General features: G+C 43.7%; 1 protein-coding gene across 1 annotated transcript in view; it reads right to left on the bottom strand.

The window, feature by feature from the left end:
• Positions 1–18,605, bottom strand: part of cdhr2 (cadherin related family member 2) — a 187,953-nt gene that overhangs the window by 58,739 nt on the left and 110,609 nt on the right. The window contains exons 19-23 of the mRNA XM_070877658.1: positions 13,996–14,065; positions 12,296–12,916; positions 8,110–8,181; positions 5,891–5,940; positions 3,325–3,482 (exon numbers count right to left, since the gene is read on the bottom strand). Of these exons, the coding sequence (XP_070733759.1) occupies positions 3,325–3,482; positions 5,891–5,940; positions 8,110–8,181; positions 12,296–12,916; positions 13,996–14,065 (971 nt within the window). The remainder of the gene's footprint in view (positions 1–3,324; positions 3,483–5,890; positions 5,941–8,109; positions 8,182–12,295; positions 12,917–13,995; positions 14,066–18,605) is intronic.

Below are 18,605 nucleotides of genomic sequence, written 5' to 3'. Positions count from 1 at the left end.
TACGCCTAATTTGTAACCTACGCCTGATTTTCTAAAGTGTAGACAAGGTTTTTTCGAGCGTACAAAAATCTTCACTTACTCCATTCTAAGTTAGTTTGGAGTAAGTTTTCACTGCCAAAACTTTGAAAACAGGCCTAAGTGGCCGGACACGCCCCTTTTTGAAAAAAAAATTCTGTTTCAAAGTGAAACTGTTCTAACTGACGAGAACTGGAGCAAACTAAATGCCGACAATTTGAATTTCTAAGATACTCCATTCTGCACCAGTTGCTCCAAAAAATCAGGAGCAACTGAGGCCGAAACTTGGGCCCTAGGGTCCTGAACTTAAGGAAAAGTAACTTCGATGGTATGAGACGTGAATTGGCTAGAATAGACTGGTGAATGATACTTAAAGGATTGACGGCGGATAGCCAATGGCAAACATTTAAAGATCACATGGATGAACTTCAACAATTGTACATCCCTGTCTGGAGTAAAAATAAAACTGGGAAGGTGGCTCAACCATGGCTAACAAGGGAAATTAAGGATAATATTAAATCCAAGGAAGAGACATATAAATTGGCCAGAAAAAGCAGCAAACCTGAGGACTGGGAGAAATTTAGAATTCAGCAGAGGAGGAAAAAGGGTTTAATTAGGAGGGAGAAAATAGAGTATGAGAGGAAGCTTGCCGGGAACATAAAAACTGACTATAAAAGCTTCTATAGATATGTGAAGAGAAAAAGATTAGTGAAGACAAACGTAGGTCCCTTGCAGTCAGATTCAGGTGAATTTGTACTGGGGAGCAAAGAAATGGCAGACCAATTGAACCAATACTTTGGTTCTGTCTTCACGAAGGAAGACACAAATAATCTTCCGGAAATACGAGGCGACCGAGGGTCGAGTGAGAAGGAGGAACTGAAGGAAATCCTTATTAAGTGGGAAATTGTGTTCAAGAAATTGGTGGGATTGAAGGACGATAAATCCCCGGGGCCTGATAATCTGCATCCCAGAGTACTTAAGGAAGTGGCCCTAGAAATAGTGGATGCATTGGTGATCATTTTCCAACAGTCTATCGACTCTGGATCAGTTCCTATGGACTGGAGGGTAGCTAATGTAACACCACTTTTTAAAAAAAGGAGGGAGAGAGAAAATGGATAATTATAGATTGGTTAGTCTGACATCACTAGTGGGGAAAATGTTGGAATCAATTATTAAAACTGAAATAGCAGTGCATTTGGAAAGCAGTGACAGGATCGATCTAAGTCGGCATGGATTTATGAAAGGGAAATCATGCTTGACAAATCTTCTGGATTTTTTTGAGGATGTAACTAATAGAGTGGACAATGGAGAACCAGTGGATGTGCTGTATTTGGACTTTCAAAAGGCTTTTGACAAGGTCCCACAAAAGAGATTGGTGTGCAAAATTAAAGCACATGGTATTGGGGGTAATGTACTGACATGGATAGAGAACTGGTTGACAGACAGGAAGCAGAGAGTCGGGATAAACGGGTCCTTTTCAGAATGGCAGGCAGTGGCTAGTGGGGTGCCGCAGGGCTCAGTGCTGGGACCCCAGCTATTTACAATATACATTAATGACCTAGATGAAGGAATTGAGTGTAATATCTCCAAGTTTGCAGATGACACTAAGCTGGGTGGCAGTGTGAGCTGTGAGGAGGATGCTAAGAGACTGCAGGGTGGCTTGGACAGGTTAGGTGAGTGGGAAAATGCATGGCAGATGCAGTATAATATGGATAAATGTGAGGTTATCCACTTTGGTGGCAAAACCATGAAGGCAGATTATTATCTGAATGGCGGCAGATTAGGAAAAGGGGAGGTGCAACGAGACCTGGGTGTCATGGTACATCAGTCATTGAAAGTTAGCATGCAGGTACAGCAGGTAGTGAAGAAGGCAAATGGTATTCATAGCTAGAGGATTTGAGTATAAGAGCAGGGAGGTCTTACTGAAGTTGTATAGGGCCTTGGTGAGGCCTCACCTGGAATATTGTGTTCAGTTCTGGTCTCCTAATCTGAGGAAGGACCTTCTTGCTATTGAGGTAGTGCAGCGAAGGTTCACCAGACTGATTCCAGGGATAGCAGGACTGACATATGAGGAGAGACTGGATCGACTGGGCCTTTATTCACTGGAGTTTAGAAGGATGAGAGGGGATCTCATAGAAACATATAAAATTCTGATGGGACTGGACAGTTTAGATGCAGGAAGAATGTTCCCGATGTTGGGGAAGTCCAGAAGCAGAGGACACTGTCTAAGGATAAGGGGAAAGCCATTTAGGACTGAGATGACGAGAAACTTCGTCACTCAGGGTTGTTAACCTATGGAATTCTCTACCACAGAGATTCGTTGATGCCAGTTCATTGGATATATTCAAGAGGGAGTTAGATATGGCCCTTATAGCTAAAGGGATCAAGGGGTATGGAGAGAACGCAGAAAGGGGTACTGAGGTGAATGATTAGCCATGATCTTATTGAATGGTGGTGTCGGCTCGAAGTGCCGAATGGCCTACTCCTGCATCTATTTTCTATGTTTCTATGTTTCTATGTTTTATGTGAGTTGGTATGATCTGGAATGCAATGTCTGAAAAGGTGGTGGAAACAGATTCAAGAGTAACTTTCACAAAGAAATTTGACATGCTCAAAAAGGAAAAATTTGCAGGGCTATGGGGAAAGGGTGGGGGAGTGGGACTAATTGGATAGTTCTTTCAAAGAGCTGGCACAGACACAATGGGCTGAATGGCCTCCTTCTGTGCTGTATCATTCTATGGTGCCAGTAATGTGCAGAGGACAAAAAGTAAACAACATGCACCAATTAGTGTAATGGCTTATGAAAACGTAAGTGCCTGCTGGGAAACTAAAGAAACCTAGCGAAAACATTAAGAATGTTTAAATTCACTGACCTTAATATGTTTGTCCTTTCCATTGCCACCAGCATACTTGCCATCACCTAGCAATCCTGAATTTATGTTTTATGTTTGTCCACCAAAATGGACACACCCCTGAATTAATACTTAAAGGAAGTGCCCACCTGTTTGAATTTACCGCTGCTCCCACAGCTGACCCTCCCTCACAGAAAAGCAACAGGGCAGAAAGTAGGCAGAGTTCTGTTGGGACAGGACTTCTACATATTTTCTCCTCCTGGCCACATGTTTTATGTTAGTTCAACGGCAGCAGGGCCTGGTGCAGAAAAGATAGGACTGTTTAGCAACAGAAGAATGGCCTATCTGTGTCACTAATAGTTTTCTGTTATTCCAATTGTTATTGCTACAGTTTTGCAATGTGCATTGTTGTCTTAAGATCACCCATTACATTAAATAATAAAGAAGTTTACATTACTTGATAGTTGCTGTGTATTCACCATCAGCAAAGGTAGCTCTTGAAGCTTCAAATACATCTGACAATTCTTTGATTGGTTGGCCATCCGAAAAATTGAATATAACTTTGGTGGCAACAAACGCAATTTCTGCATTTATTCCGGTATCGTTGTCACTTGCCTGTCAAGAAAAGTTTTGCATTAGTTACCACCTTATTTGTTACCTACCATTGTATACTTACAATTGATTTTAATGGCTATAACAGTAAGGCACTGGCCTTTCAATGCTATACTGACAGGGTTCAGGTTCAAATCTCTGCATCAGTTACTATTAGTTCGGCTGCTAGAAGGGGATTCAAGCAGTCAAAGAATATTCACCAGCTGAGATCAGTAAAAATTAACAGGAAAAGGTAACCAACCTTGTAAATTATTTACTAGACTGGTTCCAGGGATGAAGGATTACAGTTACATGGATAGACTGGAAAAGCTGGGGTTGTTCTACTTGGAGCAGAGAAGACTAAGAGGAGATTTGATAGAGGTGTTCAAAATCATGACGGGTTTAGATAGAGTAAATGAAGAGAAAATCTTTCCAATGGATGAAAGGCCAATAACCAGAAGACACAGATTTAAGAACCAGAGGTGACATGAGGAAAACCTTTTTTACGCAACAAGTGGTTAGGATTTGGAATGCATTGCCTGATAGGGTGATGGATAAAGATTCATTAGTAGCCTTCAAAAGAGAATATTTATTTAGTAATTGCAGGGATATGGGGAAAGAGCAGGGGAGTAGGACTAACTGGATTGCTCTTCGAAAGAGCTGGCGCAGATGTGATGGGCTGAATGGCCTCCTTCTGTGCTGTAATTAATGATTCTATGGAATTATATCAATTTGCAGCCAGTATAATCCAGCATTGACCACAGAATGGAACAGGCTTCACACAAACCCCTAACTGGTTGTCACCAAACCTTTTATTCTCAGACCAGTTTCATGGACTGGCAGTTTTCATTGATTCAACAGAGATCAAATCAGGATGACAAATACCACAAACATGGTACATTAGGACATGTTTCTGAATCTGAACAATGTATTTTGGTCTAACAAATCCATCTTTATTTGATTGATTTTAAATCACTAACCTTCTTTTTCACCAGAGGATAAAACTTCCAATCAGTGAAGTATGTATATGCTTAACGCACTCGTACAATATCTTTGAGAGTGCTATTTTACACAGGCATTAATCTATTTAAAACTAACATTTAAAACAAATGGTTTAATGCTTTTGTAACAATAGTATACATTTCAAGTGCATTAAACATCAGTATGTGAACTTTGTCAATTGGAAGTTCTACCCTTCCATAATCATAATGCCCTCTCTCTCTATAAATACCTGTGGTTGATATGTGAACCTCTTTGAACTATTTGCCATCCCCGATTATGAGTTCCTTAGCTTATTATCCTTTGCAAACTAAGTGATGACAACACTTGAGATTTACATACTTTTTAAACTGTAGAAATTCTTCTCTGGCATTGGTGCAAAACAGGTGGTATCGAATCAGATTGGCTGCCCTTTCTACGCAGCGTCTGATATTCAGTCCCACTGCAGTCAATGGAACTGAATATCAGGCATTGCGTATAACGGGTGTCCGATCCAATACCGCACGTTTTACGCCACAGTCCGAGATGAATTTCTACCCCTTAAAGTTTTTATCCTTGTCTAGTGATCTGCTTGGGCTTGTGAGCTGTAGTTGTTACCAGACTCTGAGTGGCTTTCTGAGCTGTTGTACCACATTATTGTTTCACAGCTGCCTGTAGGATCTATTTCATGGTCTCAGAACCCTTTAAAAGCATTTTTATATTCATGTGAATATTTGTTGATATTGATACACTGATTATTTTAAACTATTATTGTATTTAGTTTATTGATCAACAATATGTTACAATTTACAGGCAAAACCTAATAGATTTCACAATTAAAGTATTTTAATCAAATTTAAACATTCATTTGTATTAGGAACAATTAAAGGAAAATCTGAAGCTATTTCTAAATCATATTATCCTCACTCAGCTTATGCAGTTGCTGCACATACCTTCTGATAACTGTCCATAATAGTGACTGCAACATATTCTGCTCTCCATGAAAACGTTCTCTTTAAAAGAGGCCCCATAACCAAGGACCCACTTTGTAGCATAGATTTCATTATAGCGTGCTGTTTTCTGTGTCTATTTAAAACTGTTTTGTACCACACTATAATGATGTGGTGAAAATGGGCAAAGTTCCTTGGAACTTAAATAGTTATTAATAGCAGAAATAATCCATGTGGCCATTTTGCCTTTTTTAACAAATTAAGTACTGATTGGTGCAGTTTTGATAGTAGTATTGGGTTAGTACTATTGCACGTATGGTGCTAGTAGTGCAGGTTTTGTACTGGTAAAGCTTCTACAAAAGTGAGAGATAAATGCTCTAGGTTAGGACTCAGGATAGTCATAAATCTGCCCTGTTTCAGATTGGTGTTTCCACTTTCAGACCAATATTGATGTTTACTACTACTCACAAATGATTAACAACATTTACAGCAATTTTGATGTACCTTAACTGTTGCTACTTCAGCACCAATTGATGTTAATTCTGGCACGATAACTGAAATGAAAGTTTATTCCATTAGTTACTGCATCTCAAAGATTGGTTTCATACTTCAAATGGAAACATTTTAGGGAGAAATTGGGTGCAGTTGTGCCTCCCATTAGTGTCCCCGGGGGCTGACATCAACTCCCACCATATTGCGCAGGAGTTTATCGGTGGCACTACGGTGTTGCACCCCGATCTACTGCGCCTGGAGATCGTGACGTCATCACTGTGCACATCGGCCCATTAGCGCCCCGGACCCAAAATTCACTGCCGCTCCACAGCGCCGGGTGAAAGCACTGACAGCTGCAGGAGGCAGGGATCAGGTGGCCAGCCGCTACCAGGAGCGATGATTAAAGTCGAAGTGACCGAAGTAAGTAAAAAAAAAACTTACCTTTCCTCTTGGAGTTTTTTTTGCGGGTTCCTGCCCACGATCATTCAACCCGGCACTCTGCTTGATTGCCGGGCTGATCACGCGGGATCACCATGGCCTTGGTGGTCCAGGTAGGTGCCTTTTAAATTGCAGAGCCTGCAGGGATGGCCCTTCCCTTTAAGGGAAGCAAGAGCCCTTTAAACACGGCAGCTCTCTGCCCCGCCTGCGTCCTTTCGCGCTCCAAGAAGGAAGTGGAGTGTATGATTTAGCGCTCCACTTACTTCCTGGAGCACTAATGTCAATTTTTTGAAAGCTGGGAAGCATTAGCACCTGGCCCCATTAGCCTCAAATGAGGCGATAATGAATTTCAGCTTTATCTTAGACATTAAAGTCACAGAGGTCAAATCACAGAGGTCAGTTTTGACTTTTGGGCAACCAACAGGTGGAGTGCAATGGTCATCTGCCCATTCTGGCGGCAAAGAGGCGACCACGATTTTGAGGTCTGACCGCATTTAAATTTGGTAGGCATGCTGTGGGGCGCCAAAGATGCATCCTGATGCAGCTCGCCGGATTGAGGCCTGAAGATTGGGCCAGGCAGCCGCTAGCAAGGTGAGGGGGTGAGGGATGGGGGAGGGGTCCTGGGATGGCAGTGGAGAAGATTATTTTTGTGGGCCATGGAGGATCACTCCTGCTCCTCCGGGGTCTATCGTTTGAACCAGGCAGGCGATATGGACACCCGAAGTTAGGCCTCTTTCAAAATGGAGCCGGCCACATTCACGTGTGTTAACAGGGCAGTGGGGCTACCAACCTCATTTTGACACTGTTAATGCCAGCCAGACCTGGTGAATATCAACCCCACACAGTGCAAACTGGGGCTGGCTCCAGAAAATTGACCATGAAAGCTGTTGGATTAATGTAAAAACTCAAGTGGTTCACTAATGTCCTTCAGGGAAAGAAACCTGCCACCTCTGACTCCAGTTCCAGACTAAGTGATTGACTATTAATGCCTTCACCAGCATTGTCCACATCCCAAGAAAACTGATAATATGACAACATATGATTGAAAATCTCTAAACCTGCAGCACTGGAGTCATTTACACTTGGGGAGTGAACAGCAAGCAACTGGTGGTAGCGGATTGGCTGCCTGTTATACACTCTGCCCAATATTCATTTTGATTTACTTCAGTGGAAAAGAAATATGTATAGTGGGCAGCATCTGCCCCCACCACCTCTCCACCTTCACCCAAAGTGCAAACCATCCCCAAACTTTACCTCACTGTTGGAAGTCAAATAAATGAGATGGCAGACAAAAATGGTGCAAACGAATATTATCTGATGTGATAATATTTTACCAGTCCAGTTACTGTCCTGAATAAGGAGAACAGCCTGTGTATTATGCTTGTGTCATCATTACTCATCTGCCAGTGGCATATGGTTGTAATTAACACCTTTTATAGAATTCAGTGGCGCTATGGGAAATGCAGCAAATCACTGCAAAAATTAGCATTCTTTTAAATCAGTCAGCCTGCCTCGGGCAGCCTGAGCAGCCTGCAGCCAGCAATATTCTCAGAGAAGCAGGGGCTGGTCGTTTTAATAGTAACCTGAGTGAAAATGGTAAAAGATCAGTTTAGCCAGGCTGTCGGCCATAAATAGCAGCACCAGTTTTGATCACAGAATCCTAAAATTATTAAATATCAGTAAAATGAATGGATTAACACCTTTGTTACAAAGCAAAACAGGGCTTTCTGCAAAGGCATTAATTAACTTTTATTAGTATTGTACAATGCTTTTTCAAAATAAAGATCACATACCAGACACCCTTTTAAAGGGAAGAAACACAGGTGTGTGGTCATTCTCATCCACAATGTTGATTGTAAGTTTACCTGTTGATGTTAAAAAAAATGTTGATGATTAAAATGTGAAGTCCTATATGGTAACTCCAAGTTGTTCTGATTAATTTTTAAATTAACAAATTCATTAAAGATAGTTGCAATTTTTGAATAGACAGTGCATGTGACAGGAGGCAGGTTAAATCCCACAATTCTCCAATCAGCAAAGCTCAGTCAGACTCTGAAGGAACATTGGCAGAGGCCTGTGAGGTGATTGGCCGCCCACTTTGTCAATCAAGGACTGGTGAATGGCAAATTGGAAAAAGAGGACATTATAACCAAAGAAATTCTCCAGTGGTGATTTTACAAAAGCCTGCAATCATTCAACAGCAACAGTTACAATAATATTTACATAGTGCCTTTAATGTAGAAACGGTGCGACTCCAAGGTATGTCTGTTTACTTGTTCCCTGCCTCAATCAGTGAGCAATTAAAATCTCCTAGAATAATTATGATGTTATTCCCTGATCTGCCTATAGAATTTTTCTTCCATTTTCCTCCTACGATTAGGGGATCTGTAACTAATGTAACAGTCCCTTTTATATCTTTCATCTCTAGCCATATTGAATCCACCTGAAACTCTATTTTGTGTATATCAGTACTCTCTAAAGCATATATTCCCTCCTTCACCAATACTGCCATCCTCCTCCTTTCCTATATTCCATCTCTCCTAAAAATATTATATTCATTTTCCACTCCTGTCCCATTTTCAGCCAAGTCTTATTAATGCTATTAAATCTAATTTAACCCCGAATCTGATTTTAACTCTACCTGCCCGGCGAGATTAGGTCAGGTAAGCAGTTACAATCAAGGTATCACTCCCTTCCTCCTGGAACCCGCCAACCACCATCTTAAGTGCTCAGTACTCTTTACAATATACATCAATGATTTGGATGAAGGAATTGAGTGTAATATCTCCAAGTTTGCAGATGACACGAAACTGGGTGGCGGTGTGAGCTATGAGGGGGACGCTAGGAGGCTGCAGTGTGACTTGGACAGGTTAGGTGAGTGGGCAAATGCATGGCAGATGCAGTATAATGTGGATAAATGTGAGGTTATTCACTTTGGGGGCAAAAACGCAAAGACAGAATATTATCTGAATGGCGGCAGATTAGGAAAAGGGGAGTTGCAACGAGACCTGGGTGTCATGGTTCATCAGTCATTGAAAGTTGGCATGCAGGTACAGCAGGCAGTGAAGAAGGCAAATGGTCTGTTGGCCTTCATAGCTAGGGGATTTGAGTATAGGAGCAGGGAGTTCTTACTGCAGTTCAGGGCCTTGGTGAGGCCTCACCTGGAATATTGTGTTCAGTTTTGGTCTCCTAATCTGAGGAAGGACGTTCTTGCTATTGAGGGAGTGCAGCGAAGGTTCACCAGACTGATTCCCAGGATTGCAGGACTGACATATGAGGCCTTTATACTTTAGAGTTTAGAAGGATGAGAGGGGATCTCATAGAAACATATAAGATTCTGACGGGACGGGACGGGACAGGTTAGATGCGGGTAGAATGTTCCCGATGTTGGGGAAGTCCAGAACCAGAGGACACAGTCTTAGGATAAGGAGTAGGCCATTTAGGACTGAGATAAGGAGAAACTTCTTCACTCAGAGAGTTGTTAACCTGTGGAATTCCCTGCTGCAGAGAGTTGTTGATGCCAGTTCATTGGATATATTCAAGAGGGAGTTAGTTATGGCCCTTACGGCTAAGGGGATCAAGGGGTATGGAGAGAAAGCAGGAAAGGGGTACTGAGGGAATGATCAGCCATGATCTTATTAAATGGTGGTGCAGGCTCGAAGGGCCGAATGGCCTACTCCTGCACCTATTTTCTATGTTTCTATGTTAACTGCAGCACTGAAACGTGTGAGAAAGAGGCTGTTGGATGCCTAATGAATATATGCATATTAAGCTTTCATAATGTCATTGGGGCCAAATGGAGTCACACACAGCGGCCAATCTGCTCAGTAAAATCGGGGGAGATTGGCCTCGGGAATGTATTGACCAAAGCTGCTACCAGAGTTTAAATTGGAAGAAGGCAAAAGATTATGAAGATGCTTGTGCTGCAGAGCTTATTGGGTTTGCAATGCATTGGGAAGCTACCACATTAATTCCAACAGGTGCTAGGTCCCTGATTTACATACGTAAAGCGGCTAATGCCTTTTTCAGGCAAAGGGCAATGTACACCGATTATTGTGGCCTTTACCAATGTGGCTGGTGGCACACTTCCAGCTCCTAATGAGTATGCGCTTTCTGTCTGCCATATTGGAGGTTCAGAAGGCCATTTAGCACCTGAAAAATGGGTGCTACACTGTTGGATTTCTAGGTCTATGTGTTCTGTCGATATTAGGTGACAGATCAGAACCAACACAATGGGCTGGATCTTAAGAAGGAGGTCAGGTTGGGGGCGGGGGTCTCCGAGGTGGTCAGGAAACCTGGGAGGCTGCCAATTTTAACAACAGGGCTGGATTTGCATGCGAGGGCTCAGTTTCCCGCCCGCAGCTATCCAGCCTCTCAATTTAGGCCACAGAGAAGAGAGAGTGAAGGATTGTGTGGGGGCCGGGGTCCAACCGGAGAAGCACAGTGTGGGGGGTGGAGAGGGGTTTGAGGATGATTGCGGGCCGGGAGGAGCTCATGGAGGGGATCCTCAGACAATCGCGGATTGGGAGGAGCACGGGAGAAGGGATCTTCAGACGATCGGCGGTCGGGAGTTTCATGTATCTCACACTACTGTACACAACTGTATCTTACTATGCTATACATAACTGTAACTAGATATGACCTGTAACCACCAGCATACCTTACCACCAGGGGTGCGCTTGCAGGAGACACTGGATACCTGTCCCAGACAGGTATATAAAGACAGGTCTCAGGCAAGTGTGCCATTCGAGAGCTGTGTAATAAAGGTGCAGGTCCTGAGTGACCTTGACTTCAGTATGTGCCTCGTGTGAAGCTGTACTGCAGGGACAGGACTTTACAGGGAGCAATACGGGGAATGCCAGAGAAGCAGAGGCGGTGAGGAGGGGGGGGGGCGGCGGGGGGCGGTGGGGGGCAGGAGGAGACCGCCTGGAGGCATTGGAGGCCTATGGAAAGCAAAGTGATTGGAGGCCTGGGTGGGGTGGGGTGTGTTAGGCAGGGATCCTGGATCCAGGAGGTAGGTATAAAAGCACTTACCTCCTGGATGCAGCAGTCCCCGCCTTGCTGTAACTGCCGGGTTTTATAACTTGAGTTAAAGCCATTTACATGCAGTTAAAAATGAAATGGAGGTCAAAAAATAGGCGCACAGCCTCATTATAATATTTAAATTGATGTATCACCTCCTGGAAGCGCGTTGGTCGCTCACCCCCATCCTGCCCCCTTTCTGCCTCCATTAAAACTGGAAGTGGCTGGGTTGGAGGCAATTCAGGTTGGGAATCCCATTTTTAACAATTTAACTACCTCCCATGCCTCCAACCCGACCCATTCTTTTAAGGTTAAAATTCCCCCCAATGTTACTCTCCCGTTAGACAGCCAGGTTGGCTGGGGTTTTGAATCTTGGTGGAGCTGTCAAGCCCAATTTTGATTCTCAGCTTCTGTACTCAGACTTTTCCACTGTGCTTACTCTACATATGGTGCAAATATTAAAAGTGTTTTAAATTGGATAGAGAACTTACTTCCTGATATACTGCACGTGTAAGAGACTTCAGGGCTGAAATTACTGCTCCACCACCAGAAGTGCAGTGGCATGAAGGTGAGGGTGGGAGGGGGGTTATACCTCCTGCTCTGCTGTGTCCTGACGTTGATCTTGTTCCAAAATCTGGGGAACAGTCATTTACATAGTTGGAGTGGGAAACCTGCACGAGTAAAGGTGCACAGAGGCACCTGCTGGAACAGGATAGCTGAAGTCAGAACAACATTCAACCACAGGAAGACCGCAAGGCCCTTGAAGGGCCAAAGCAAAATGTCTCGACAATTTTTGTTCCTTCCCTTAGGGAACAAAGAGATGGGATTGAAAAGGTAATCCCTCTGAAATTGTCTTTTTGCACAGATCTCTAAGACAAAGAAGGGTGTCATATGTGTGTGTGCATGTTGGAAAAGCAAAATACGGTAATACACTTGAGCATTAGAAGGCTGGCTTACCAATCGTGGATGGAGCACCTTTTTCAGTGTAAAGGTCAGTAACATTAATTGTAATCTCCACCTGATCATACTCCTCATAGTCAACAACTGAAGATTTATTCACGTAGAGTGATCCATTGGTATAAAGCCCAAACCAGTACTGGCATGGTGTATCTGGCTGCTTATCAATAATTTTAGATTTCAAACAAGCCACTGAAACCAGTTCATAAATTAGTGAGTGATTGGTATCAACGTCACTTGCAGTTATATTCCTCACTATTCCAACCATGAAGTAATTTTCCTTGACGTCCAGATCTTTCATTGAATCTGGATCTAGTACGGGAGGCTCATCATTCATGTCCAGTACAGTAACTTGAACAGTTGCAGATGCTGACTTAGACGGACTTCCCAAATCTGCGGCACTGACTCGTAAAGTGTAAGATTTCGGTCCTTTGTCATAATCCAGTGCTATTGTTGGATCAACAGTAATGTTTCCTTCATACTGTTTTGGGCCGATTTTATCGATTAAGGTTGTTCTTATTAGAAAGGTTCCTGTGCTACCATTTTCAATACCGTATATCACCCGGTTGTTGATTTCTGTAGCATCATTGTCACTGGCTTTAACCAATGTCACAAAGGCTCCTGTATGCATGGTAATAACAAATGAGAAAGGTCAGCATATGTTCTTAGAAGGAATGATAACATTAATACATTTAATCAAGTAAAAATGAATACATCACAGATATTATTGCATTGAACAATATTTTGTTGAAGACATGTGTGTTTTATTTTCCAGCCTTTAAATTATAAATAGAATGGTAAAAAGTAAGCTTGTAATAATTTATTCGGAACATATACAGTTATTTAATCTTCAATGATATGCAGACAGCATGATGCATTTAGTTATTGAAAGTTTTGTGTTTGTATAAATGAATGAACAAAGATTGTGTTCTCTGTGGTTATCGTGTGGCATTATGACCAATCAATTTATAAAATTACAAAAACAATATGAAAACATTATGTTTACGAGCACTGACAATGTTGATGGACAAAAAGTTACATTGAAAACATCATAGGGGTGCTTTTAAACTTGCCCACCTGCTGGAAACCAGAGAGGAAAGCAGTTAAAATGGCGCATGGGATTTACCTGAACTGATCCTACAGCCTTCCCGCAGGTTCCGATCTTAACCTGTTCTTCTGAGCAGACAAGAGGGACCCCCACCGGAGGCCAGCAGGGTCCTTCTTTAAAAATGCACATATGGCTTTGATGACATCGGGGCGCACTTGCCATTTTAACTGGAGGCCTCCGTGGGGAAGCTGTCAGTCCGTACCCCGATTGATAAATTTCTGCCAGCAAGTTTTTCTGAGGTTAGTACTGTTCCTCAATAATACTCAGCTCGCTCATAAAAGCCTTGCCAGCCAGTTGTCCCTTCTGTTTGTGAACTATTAATGCTCATGGAAGGAAAATCAATCATTGTTGAAGTTCTGTCTTTAGTGAGCAGAATTGCAACCATCCAAAACAAATATGATTTTCTTTAATGTTGAAGAATAAATAATGTGCAACACATTACCATATCCAGATGTAGATTCACCACCAGAAAAAACATTAGTTCAATCTATTACCAGCCAAATTGAGGGCGGGGGAACCTGTGCTCTAATGTAAATACACAATTCAGTCCATAACAAAGATTATCTTAATATATTTCAACGTCAGAACTTACCTAATGTGTGTTCCATTACAGAGGCATTATAAACAAACTCAGCAAAAACTGGTGAATTATCATTTACATCCTGTTTTTAAAAAAAAAGAATATTTATCAATACATAATCTTTCTTCATGATGCAAAAGATATTTTCATTCAAGAAAAATGTATAGAAACAATTTGCACCATTTTGAAGATGTTTCATCCTGATCAAACCCCCCCCCCCCCCCCCAAGATGACTTTCCAAAGGCGTGATGGACCAGATGGTCTTTACCTGTCCATCATTTTTCATATTTTCGTATGTTTGGATGATTATCAGTAATGCTCTGAGAATTCGACAAAGATTTGCTTTTTCCATTGAAAGTAAGTGTAGTTTCCTAACTTCGCCTGGAATGATTTTTGTTCACCACTCTAAATCCTTTCCACAATCCAGACCACTTGAGTGAGAAGGATATAGAGAAGTAAATTTGTTGGCAAATTTCAGAAAAATGTAAATACAATAGAGCAGTAATAATAAGGGACTTCTACTGCCCGAACACTCTTTTAACACTCTTTGTCCTTTTAGAATCATGTTGTACTGTGGCATTTTTGATTTTTGCCCTCCACTTTTCCTTATCTCCTTTCTAACTTTTGATTCTGCCCCCATTTTACTTCCCTCTCTCTCCCTGCATAGATTCCCATCCCCCTGCCATATTAGTTTAAACCCTCCCCAACAGCACCAGTAAACACTCCCCCTGGGACATCGGTTCCAGTCCTGCCCAGGTGCAGACCATCCGGTTTGTACTGGTCCCACCTCCCCCAGAACTGGTTCCAATGTCCCAGGAATTTGAATCCCTCCCTCTTGCACCAAGCCACACATTCATATCTATTTCTACTCTGACTAGCACGTGGCACTGGTAGCAATCCTGAGGTTACTACCTTTGAGGTCCTACCTTTTAATTTAACTCCTTGCCCCCTAAATTCACATTGTAGGACCTCATCCCATTTTTTACTTATAACGTTTGTCCCTATATACACCACGACAACTGGCTGTTCACCCTCCCCATCCAGAATGCTCTGCAGCCGCTCCGAGACATCCTTGACTCTTGCGCCAGGGAGGCAACGTACCATCCTGGAGTCTCGATTGCAGCCGCAGTAACACCTATCTATTCCCCTTACAATAGAATCCCCTATCACTATAGCTCTGATAAAGCAACCGAAAGCAGAATGCACTGGGCTCTGGCTGGGATATCCAAGTCTGTGCCAGATAGGAGAGGACCAGCGGAAGATGCAGAGGCGTGAAGCGGTCTTGGAAAGAGATTCTGAGTCTTCTAGCGAATCCAGGGGGAAAGCGACATTGTCTCTTGGACGAGGCTTGCCCCGCTGAAGAAAAAACGGGTTAAGATTAAGACTGAGGAAACTACTGACGCAGAGGGTGTGAAGACATGACAAGCCAAGTACGCCCAGCATTTCTACCACCAATCGGTGGACCCGGAGAAAATTGATAAGTGGTCTAAAGAACTGCCGCACCCCAAAAAGGGGGGAATAAAGACATGGGAACAGCTGGAACGTATAAAAGGCATCTACCACCTTCACCCGTTGGACGGGATCCAGGTTCTGACTGTAATGGTACCTGGACGAGCAGCAAGAAGACTGAACAGGGAAGTAGAGAATGCCCTTGGCAAGGATGAACAACTATTAGATGCTGGGTGGCAGGCGGTCAGGCGATGGTTGCAGGTATTCAGCCCCGCAAAAACGGATTGGGGAAAAATTGCAGCCTGCCAGCAGAAAGCCGCAGAAGAAGTGTTAGAATATGAAGAAAGATTTAAAACTGTGTGGTTGGAACACTCGGGGATGAACAACGATGGACCCGACGAAATGGACCAGAGCACTTCTGGACCCATGAAAGCTGCCTTTGTTACCGGCCTAAAACCAGAATTATCAAAAATGCTGAAGATGACCCTACCTGATTGGGAATGCCCAGGAACAACCCTTCCGGCGCTGGTGGATCGGTGTAACCAATTGGATAGAGATATGGGAGCTAAAGTCCAAACCATGCAGGCAGGGTGGTAACCCAAGGATTCTGACAGACAGCTGTCAGGAAAATTACCTGGAAAATGCCACTATTGTGGGAAGGAAGGTCACTGGGCCAACACCAGCCGACCAAAACTACAAGAAAAACTACAAGGGTATAACCTGACACATAGGCAGGGTGCACATTCGGACAACAGCAGCCTCTTGGAACAATTTAAACAGCTCTCCACACGGCAACAAGAGGAGTTGATAAAAGCAACAAAAAGCCTTCGCCCTCGCGGCACCCCTCTTGGCACTGATACAACGAGGGGATGGGATATATATAACTGAGGGTGGGCGATCAAGAAATAGACTTTCTCCTGGATACGGGAGCAAAATTGACATGTTTACCCTTACGCTACAAAAAGTTAATACCACTGAATGGCATGGTACAAACAGCCTATAGGGTTGGGGGTCATGATCTGGTGCTCAGTAGAACCAGACCCATGTGCCTAGGACTTGGCCCACACGAATTGACTAGATCAATCTGGACGGGCCCCGTAGATCAAGCCCTTTTGGGAATGGATGTCTTGACTCAATTGGATTCCTCGTTGCATTTTGAGGATGGTCGGGTAATGTGGTCTATTCGATCTTTATGGAAAGAGGAACTGAAGAAACACCCAATATGGGCTCAAAATAAAAATGACATTGGCCTACTCCAGATGGAGCCCGCATCATTTACTGGGACCTCTCCCCTGTGCACGAAACAGTATCCCATCAGTCCCACCTCCATTGCTGGAATCCTACCCATCATTCAACAACTAGAAGAGCGGGGCATGCTGGTCAAGACACATAGTTCGTCCAATAGCCCAGTATGGCCTGTGCAGAAAGCCAACAAGACCTGGCGTCTAACCATCGATTACAGAAAGGCCAACCAGTGTATCGATCAGAAGGCCCCTTTGGTGGCAGACCCCTCCACCATTTTTCAGGCTGTAACACCAGAACATAAATACTTCTCAGTCATCGAAATGGCCAACGGATTTTGGTCAGTACCATTGGCACCTGAGGTCCAATCATGGTTTGCCTTCACCGCCCAACAGCAACAGTACACATGGACTCGGCTACCGCAGGGTTTTCATAACAGCCCAACGGTATTCCACATGGCCTTGCAAAGCCACTTACGAGAGTTACCTACCATGACCTCCACTGTCATCCATTATGTCAATGATATTTTGTTGGCCTCCAACACAGAAGAACAGCACACGCGAGACCTACACACACTACTGGACCACCTCCATCGGAAGGAACATAAGGCTAGCATCAACAAAGTGCAAATAGCCCAAAAAGAGGTGGTGTACCTGGGACAGAAGATCTCCGAAGGAAGAAGGGAACTCACCCAGGACAGGACTGAAGCCATTCGAACCACCAAACAACCCACTACTATTCAGGAACTCAGGTCCTTTTTGGGCTTGTGTAAATTTAACCGATGTTGAGTCGACTCATACACACAGCTTGCCCAGCCGCTAAATGACCTCTTAAAGGAAAAACAGGCATCAAAAGAAGCCATCACCCTCACGGAAGATCAAGAAAAAGCCTTCGCCAGTCTCAAAAACGCATTATGTTCAGCACCGGCTCTGGGGATCCCGATAATGGGAAGCCTTTACCTTGTTTGTCCATGAAAAAGAAGGATATATGACAGCAATCCTGACACAGGAACATGGGGATCAATTGAGACCTATTGGGTACTATTCGGCAAAATTAGACGCAGTTGCCCTCGGATGGGGAAGTTGCCTGAGGGCTATGGAAGCCACCTGTCGAGCCGTAATGGTCACGACGGGCATAGTCCTTAACCAGAAACTGACTATCAAATGCCCCCACACCGTGCACACCCTGCTGTCTATGAATAGAGTATTCCAGGTGACGTCAGCTCGATGGACTCGATGGGCAGCAGCTTTGGAAGCTCCCAATCTCCACATTGTCCGAGCAAGCCCGGTTAATCCCGCGACTATGCTCCGGCTGCCTGAGGAAGGAAAGTATGGGGAGGAACATGACTGCGTAGAAATTCTAAGAGAAACAGAGGAGGCTGCCCTAGCGGTGGAAGAACCTCTGCTCAATCCAGACCTCATCCTCTTCACGGACGGCTCCTCCTATGTTGACAAGGGCATCAAAAGAGCAGGGTGGGCAGTTACAACTTTACATGAGATTGTAGAGAAAGGCTGCCTGCCTGTGAGAACGTCAGCCCAGCAGGCTTGTCGGAAGCATGCCAAATAGCAGAAGGACAGCCAGCCAATATCTATACAGATTCACGATATGCTTTCGGAGTCGTTCATGATTTTGGTCAGCTATGGCAGAAAAGGGGATTCCTTACCGCCGCCGGTGCACCTATACGGAATGGAACAGAGGTCAGAGATCTACTGGAAGCCACACAATTACCTCGGGAAGTATCCATTTTAAAGTGTAAAGCCCATACAAAGGAGAATACCATGGAGGCACAGGGGAATGCCCTAGCTGACCAAGCAACCAAAGAAGCCGCATCCCAAGGCGCTTCCCCAGGAGAACCGACATGAATATGTAAATTGGAAGTACATGGTCTGACACAGGACCTACAGACAATGCAAGGAGAATGTTCTCGGGAG

The sequence above is a fragment of the Pristiophorus japonicus genome, chromosome 4, assembly GCF_044704955.1.
Source record: "Pristiophorus japonicus isolate sPriJap1 chromosome 4, sPriJap1.hap1, whole genome shotgun sequence".
NCBI lineage: Eukaryota > Metazoa > Chordata > Chondrichthyes > Pristiophoridae > Pristiophorus > Pristiophorus japonicus.
The sequence above is the reverse complement of the archived record's forward strand: the minus strand, read 5'-3'. Positions and strand labels throughout refer to the sequence as shown.